Source organism: Dermacentor silvarum, unplaced genomic scaffold (genome assembly GCF_013339745.2).
Source record: "Dermacentor silvarum isolate Dsil-2018 unplaced genomic scaffold, BIME_Dsil_1.4 Seq937, whole genome shotgun sequence".
Lineage (NCBI taxonomy): Eukaryota > Metazoa > Arthropoda > Arachnida > Ixodida > Ixodidae > Dermacentor > Dermacentor silvarum.
Genome location: NW_023606990.1, coordinates 28,552 through 35,324, shown reverse-complemented (window position 1 = coordinate 35,324; position 6,773 = coordinate 28,552). Strand labels below are relative to the sequence as shown.

The 6,773-nt window shown below is 50.3% G+C and overlaps 1 protein-coding gene across 1 annotated transcript; it reads right to left on the bottom strand.

Annotated features, from left to right (window-relative positions):
• Positions 1–5,485: 5,485 nt before the first annotated feature.
• Positions 5,486–6,760, bottom strand: LOC125942038 (uncharacterized). The gene has a single exon (XM_049659956.1). The coding sequence runs from the start codon at positions 6,758–6,760 to the stop codon at positions 5,486–5,488; it is 1,275 nt and encodes a 424-aa protein (XP_049515913.1).
• Positions 6,761–6,773: the final 13 nt, after the last annotated feature.

The following is a 6,773-nucleotide window of genomic DNA, read 5'->3' as shown; positions in this document are numbered from 1 at the left end:
GGTGCTACAACCTACTGCTCTCCAAGCACAGGAGCTATGAGCTGTCTGGATCTAGCACTGTGCTCTCCGTCTCTCTATAGTGATTTCCAATGGAATATTATAGATAATCCTTATGGTAGTGACCATATGCCTGCAATCATAAAACCAACCTCCAAGCTACCTACCCTACCTTCTAGACCACCCCGTTGGAAACTTCACCTTGCAAATTGGCCTCTCTTCACCGAAAAAGCTAGTCTAGATAAACTGACCTTAGATGACCTAAGCATAGACGAAGCGAATAAGAGGATTACTACCTGCATAGTTGCTGCGGCGGAAGAGGCTATTCCCCAATCTTCTGGATTCTTAAGGAAAAAACTAAAACCCTGGTGGACGAACGAATGCACAGAAGCCAAAAAATTTCAAAACAAAGCGTGGGGCATCTTCCGAAGGTACCCAACCCAAGATAATCTGTTATCATTCAAAAAAGCGAAAGCAAAGGCGAGGTATATCCGTAGGCAAGCAGAACGAAATTCATGGAAAAATTATATCTCATCGATTAACAGTTCAATAACATCCAAGAGAATGTGGGACCAGGTTCACAAGTTTAGGGGCGACTATGCTCCCTACACGATCCCCGTACTCTCAACTCCAGGCACGCAAACAAGTCTTCAGGAACAAGCAGACATATTAGGCCAGCACTTCTACACCATATCTAGCTCGGCAAACTATTCCATAACATTTCTCAAACACAAACAGTCCGCAGAAAAACAAAAGCTTCCGACAACTGGAAGTTCAGATAGACCGTTCAATGCCCCTTTAACACTGCATGAAATAAACAGAGTAATCTCTTCGGGTAAGAAAACAGCACTGGGTCCTGACAAAATACATTACGCTATGCTGGCCCATTTGTCCCAGAAAGCGGTGGAGGCCTTGTTGCGTTTTTTTAACACGATTTGGGAAACAGGTAAATGCCTTCAGAGTGGAAAAAGGCTGTTATTGTTCCCTTCCTGAAGGCGGGAAAGTCACCAAACACACCTCACAGCTACAGACCTATAGCACTAACAAGTTGCCTCGCTAAATCATACGAAAGCATAATAAATATAAGACTAACATACGTTCTCGAAACAGATAACTTGCTAGATACTCACCAGTGTGGCTACAAGAAAGGGTGCTCAACAACTGACCATCTTGTTCGCCTTGAACATACCATACGTGAGGCATTCCTTTACAAACAGCACTGTCTAGCGGTGTTTTTCGACTTAGAAAAGGCATACGACACCACATGGAGGTATGGCATTTTACAAGATCTAGCAACACTAGGAATACGCGGCAGAATGCTCAACTGTCTGGCTGATTTTCTGACAAACCGAACATTTCAAGTCCGTCTGGGGGCAACACTGTCCCGCGTCTTCGTCCAAGAAAATGGCGTCCCACAGGGTTGCGTATTAAGCACCACTCTTTTCGTGGTGAAGATGAATTCGATAAATGCAGTTATTCCGTCCAACATTATGTACTCTTTATACGTAGACGACCTTCAAATTGCATGCCGTGCCTCGGGTATGTCTACATGCGAAAGACAAACCCAGATAACAATAAACAAGTTGACGCAATGGGCCGATAAAAATGGATTTCGTTTTTTACACAAAAAACTGTGGCAGTCGTGTTTTCACAAAAAAGGGGGTTACACCCGGACCCAGTTCTCAAGTTAAATCAAAGCCCATTACCGGTCAAACACGAACAAAAGTTCTTAGGAATAATTTTCGACAGTAAACTAAACTTCATTGCCCACATTAACAGCATCAAAACTAAGGCAAACAAAGCGCTTAACATCCTGAAGGTCCTATCACGTAAACATTGGGGCGCCGACCGAACGTGCCTGTTACGTATTTACCGCTCTGTCGTGCGCAGCATTCTTGACTACGGTTGCATAGTTTACGGGTCAGCAAGGCAGTCGTACATCAAACGTCTTGATCCCACACACAACCACGGACTGCGCTTAGCAACTGGCGCGTACAGGACCTCCCCAATAGAAAGCCTGTATGCCGAGAGTAACGAACCCTGTTTGGAGCACCGAAGAGCTTTGCTCACAATTTCATACGTGCTTAGAATCACAGCTCTACCTAATCATATATGCCACACTCTTGTTACCTACACCACAAACAGAATACACTATGCCAACAAACCACACAGTGTGAGACCACTTATCCTTCGATTTGAAGATATGTGCCAAAACTACAATGTTCCGAGCGAAGCTCTCAAGGTCGCCGAAACACCGAATAGACTGCCCCCGTGGTATGATTTCGCACATTTTTGTGATTTTACTCTGACATGCCACAAGAAAAAAGAAACACCGCTTGAACACATAAGGCAAGATTTTTCACAATTACAAGAAAAATACAATGACTACACCGAGTTCTACACTGACGGTTCCAAGACAAAGCAACATGTTGGAAGCGCAGTCGTATCGGAACACTGGGAACACTGTCTTAGGTTACCACAGTTTGCTTCGGTTTTCACAGCCGAAGTATATGCCCTGCTCATGGCCTTAGAAAAAATAGTTACAGTAGAGTATAAAAAAGCAGTTGTCTACACAGATTCCCTCAGTTTACTTAATTCCCTCCATAGAAAATCAGAGTGCGAACCCTTTCTCGGCTACATCTTGAAAACGCTCGGCAAAAGTGAAAAACATGGTCAAGTAATTCGTCTCTGCTGGATTCCAAGCCACATGGGAATCCCGGGAAATGAAAAGGCGGACAAATGCGCAGCAATGGCTGGCCGTGAAAAAATTACAGAGATAAATCTCCCATTCAAGGACTGTGTCCGGGTGGTCCGTGCTGCGATCACCTCAAAGTGGCAACAGGATTGGGGCTGTCAAGAAAATAACAAGCTACAAATAGTAAAGCCCATACTGCAGGAGTGGAAGACATCATACCACCAGGAACGGTTCATGGAAGTCATTCTATGTCGCGTTCGCATCGGACACACACATCTCACGCATAACTTTTTATTGAAAAATGAAGAACAAGCGGTCTGTGACCAATGCCAAGAATTGCTAACTGTGAATCACATTTTAATAACATGTCCGGCGTTGGAGGAAAAAAGACAGAAATATTTTTATGAACTTTACAAAACACTAACACCACTTCATCCCTCCCTGATCCTAGCTGAAAATGCACTTGTATCTCTAGACAATGTTTTTAAGTTTTTAGATGAAACAGGTTTCTTAAACAAATTTTAACTAATGATCTTTGTTGCTTGAAGCACTTTCATCAAATTATATATTTTCATCCTGTGCATGGCGCATCATAGCCTTAGTTGCTTTTGCGCCATAAAACCTTACCTAACTAATAGCCTTATCGTTGAGGGGGTATTCGACAGGGTTGAGAATTTCTCGGTCGAGTTGAAGCAGAACATCCTGCGCGGACCGGTGCGGGCGGAAACCAAACATGGTGTCTGCGAATGCATTTTGGGTTTCTAGAAACCCAGACAGCCTGTCCCGCACCATGGTCTCCATCAGCTTTCCCGCACAAGACGTGAGTGAGATGGGGCGGAGGTTGTCTGTGTTTATGGCTTTGCCAGCTTTTGGAATGAAAGTTACCAGAGCGGTCTTCCATTCGATTGGGAGGGGTGCCTCACCAAGCCAGATCGAGTTGATGAAAGCGAGGAGGGTATCGTAGGTGGGGTCGGGAAGATTGGCAAGCAATTTCACGGTTATCTTGTCCCGTCCCGGTGCCGTTCCTCGTTTCATTTTAGCTAGGGCCGCCTTCAGGTCATGCAGCTGGAACGGCTGACCCAGCTCCGCGTTCTCTGAACCTGCATACGAGTACGCGGGCCCTCGGGGGTCCTGTTGAGTGCAAAGGTACTGGTCGCGTAGTTTGTACGCTAATTTTGAGGTATCTCCATCGAAGCTATGAATAGCTCGTTGGAGATGTTTTTGTGTCTCGGCGCGTGTTTGAGTCGGGTCAATTAGGGCGCGGAAGAGGCGCCACGTGCTCCGGCTAGACATTTGTCTGGCCGCCGTGTTACAGCGGTCCACGCAGTTCGAGTCGGCGAGCTGGGCCGCGTACTCTGCCGCTCGCTGGGTGAGCTCGGCAATGCGAATTTTGAGTTTTCTATTATGTTTTTGACGGCGCCATCTGCGGACGAGGCTGTGCCGCGCCTCCCAGAGGTGCAGAAGGTGGTTGTCTACCTCCGGCATTGCCTCCGAGAGTTTAATTTGGGTTTCCGTCGAACGAAGGTGTGTAACCAATTCTTGTGCCCACGCGTGGTATCCTTGTTCGCGGATAGAGGCCGAATTGATGTATGTTTGCCGGAACTTATTCCAGTCGGGGAGCCCAGCTTGTGCGTGTGGTCTTGCCAATGGTTTAGTCATTTCGGTGGTAGTGATAAGGCAGTGGTCACTCCCGAGGGTTTCCTCGGTGTTGGCCCATTCTGCGTGTCTAATGTTTTTGGTAAAGGTAAGATCCGGACACGTATCCCGGGTCACGGAGTTACCCACCCGCGTTGGATATGCAGGGTCGGTGTGGAGAGTCAGGCCCAGCGTGGACGTAAGTTCCGCTAGCTTGCGTCCACGCTTCTCCTCACGCACGTACCCCCAGAGAGTACTGTGGGCGTTGAAATCGCCCACAATCATCAGGGGGTCCCTGCCCGCAGCCTTTAGAGCGCGGCTAAAGAGCGCTGCGAACGTTATATTTTTGAGTCTGGGGGAACAGTATATGTTGAGTATGTGGAGTGGTGCATCGTGTTTCTTGAGCGGAAGAAGTGTAACCATCACATACGAATATTCAGTTTCAAGTTCCAAGTCGACTAGATTAGCTGTATAATTTTTATGCACACAGACGCAGGAAGAGGGGTCCTGCTGGAAGGTGATGTAGCTTGTAAGGGTGGCGCCGCTCCCTGGCTCCTGGAGGGCAACCACCGCCGGAAGCGAGTCGAGAGTTGAAAGGAAATGTCGGAGATTCGCCCGCTTCGCGCGGGACCGGAAGCCCCGACAGTTCCACTGGACAATGTGAACAGGGGTGGCCAAATTGTTTTTTGGGGAGCGCCTGATTTTAGGACGGCTCGCCATGGTCAGTTAGGCTGAGGTTGGGTTGTAGTGACGCTGCTCCGGAGCCAGCACTCACAAGGAGGGCGGAGTCCTCCATACCAGAGAGCGAGCAGCTGTCGTCATCATCTACCTCGGGGGTGCGTCTAGAAGTTTTGAGAGGGCGGCCGGATACGTCCTTGTAGGGACCGCCGGGCCTGCGCGAGGGGCGCGAGGAGTGCGCAATTTGTTGGGCAATCATCGCGGGAATTGTGTCTTGCAATTTTGAGATGGCGGTAACCATCATTGAGATTTGGTTTTCCAAGGCTTCGAATTGGGCGTCTATGGCCCCGAAACGGGCCTCGAAACGGGCGTCGAATGCGGCCTCCGCGCTTGTTGCCGCCTTCGGCTCCACGAGCTCACTTTCCATTACCTCAGTCGCGGGGAGGGAGGGAGGAGAAAGAGGCTGGTTAATTTTGGATTCTAATTCGTTAATTTTTTTAGCAGCATCTCGTTTTGGGCCCTGAGTGTTGCTATTTGATCTTGCTCGGCGCTCCGCGCGCTTGGGAGGGGAGTAAGAGGGGGGGAAGAAGCAGCCCCGCCCGAATTGCTCACCTGGCGCCCGTTTTTGACGGCATTGACCCACGCCCCGGTTTTGCCGTGCGTCTCCGCCGCTCGTTTCTCCATGCCGCCGTGTGGTGGCAGCTGGTCGCTGGGTTGCCCAAGATGGCGGCTTTTGTTCTTGGGCGTCATTTTCTGTTTCCCGCTCTTTTTGGCGGCCGTCTTGGGTGTGCGGAATTTTGCCGCACAGTCGCGAGAGTTGGTGGCATGGGCACCACCGCACACAGAACAACGGGGAACACAGTTGTGAGGGGCCCGCACTCCCTCCACTAGCGGAGCATGGAGTCCGCAGAGTCCACACGTGTTCGGCTGCAGGTTCGGACATGCATCCCCGCGGTGCCCGACGGTCCCACACTGGCCGCAGGCGGGGATAGTTTTGTAATAGTTTTGCACAGAGACGACCATGTTGTCATAATGCACGTAACGGGGCTTCTCCTTACCCGCGAAGGTGATGCGTGCCTTGTTGGATGTTCCAAATTTTCGGATTTCCACGATGGTGCCAGCACGCCAGCACACTCGGTGTTGAAGGGTTTCCGTGGTGTCCGTGTTACGGACCACGATCACTCCGTGGCACGTGTTGCCGCCGTCTTGTCTCAAGTAACCGTGAAGTGGGACCGATCCCTTCTCGGTATTTACTGCAAAGTCCCCGATGAGCCGGTCGGCCGCCTCGATGTCCGGGGTATGCACGATGATGATGTTTTGGTCTCGCGATGGCAGAACGGAGGTGGCGCGGGCCCGTTCCGGCCCGAGGTACGCCGAGATGGCGGTGCCGTAGCCGGTTTCCGTGAACGCCTCGTGAAGAGAAACACGTTCTCTGGGCTTGATTACTATGACGTAGTTTTCGGGAGCAGGTTTGATGATTGGGCGCGGCTTCCACTTCGTGAACGCCTTGCCCTTGCGTCCCGTGGCGCGCGTCGCGGGAGCGTTCATGTTTCCGACCAATGAGCCGGCGGCCGGGGCGGCGTTGGACGCCGTCATCTTGGCTTTGTCCTGGGAGCGGCGTTCGGCCGCTTGAAGTAAAGCTTGACTCCGAATTTTCGGAAAAACCGTCGAATTTGCGTCACCGCTGGTGGGGACCGTGGTCCACGCCATCGCCTCAGGGTCGTACGCGCGCAATTGGAGCGCGGATTCCGCCATTTTGCCCTCGGAG

Coding starts and splice junctions, on each gene's coding strand:
- LOC125942038 (XM_049659956.1), bottom strand. CDS start 6,760: ATGGCGGAATCCGCGCTCCAATTGCGCGCGTACGACCCTGAGGCGATG.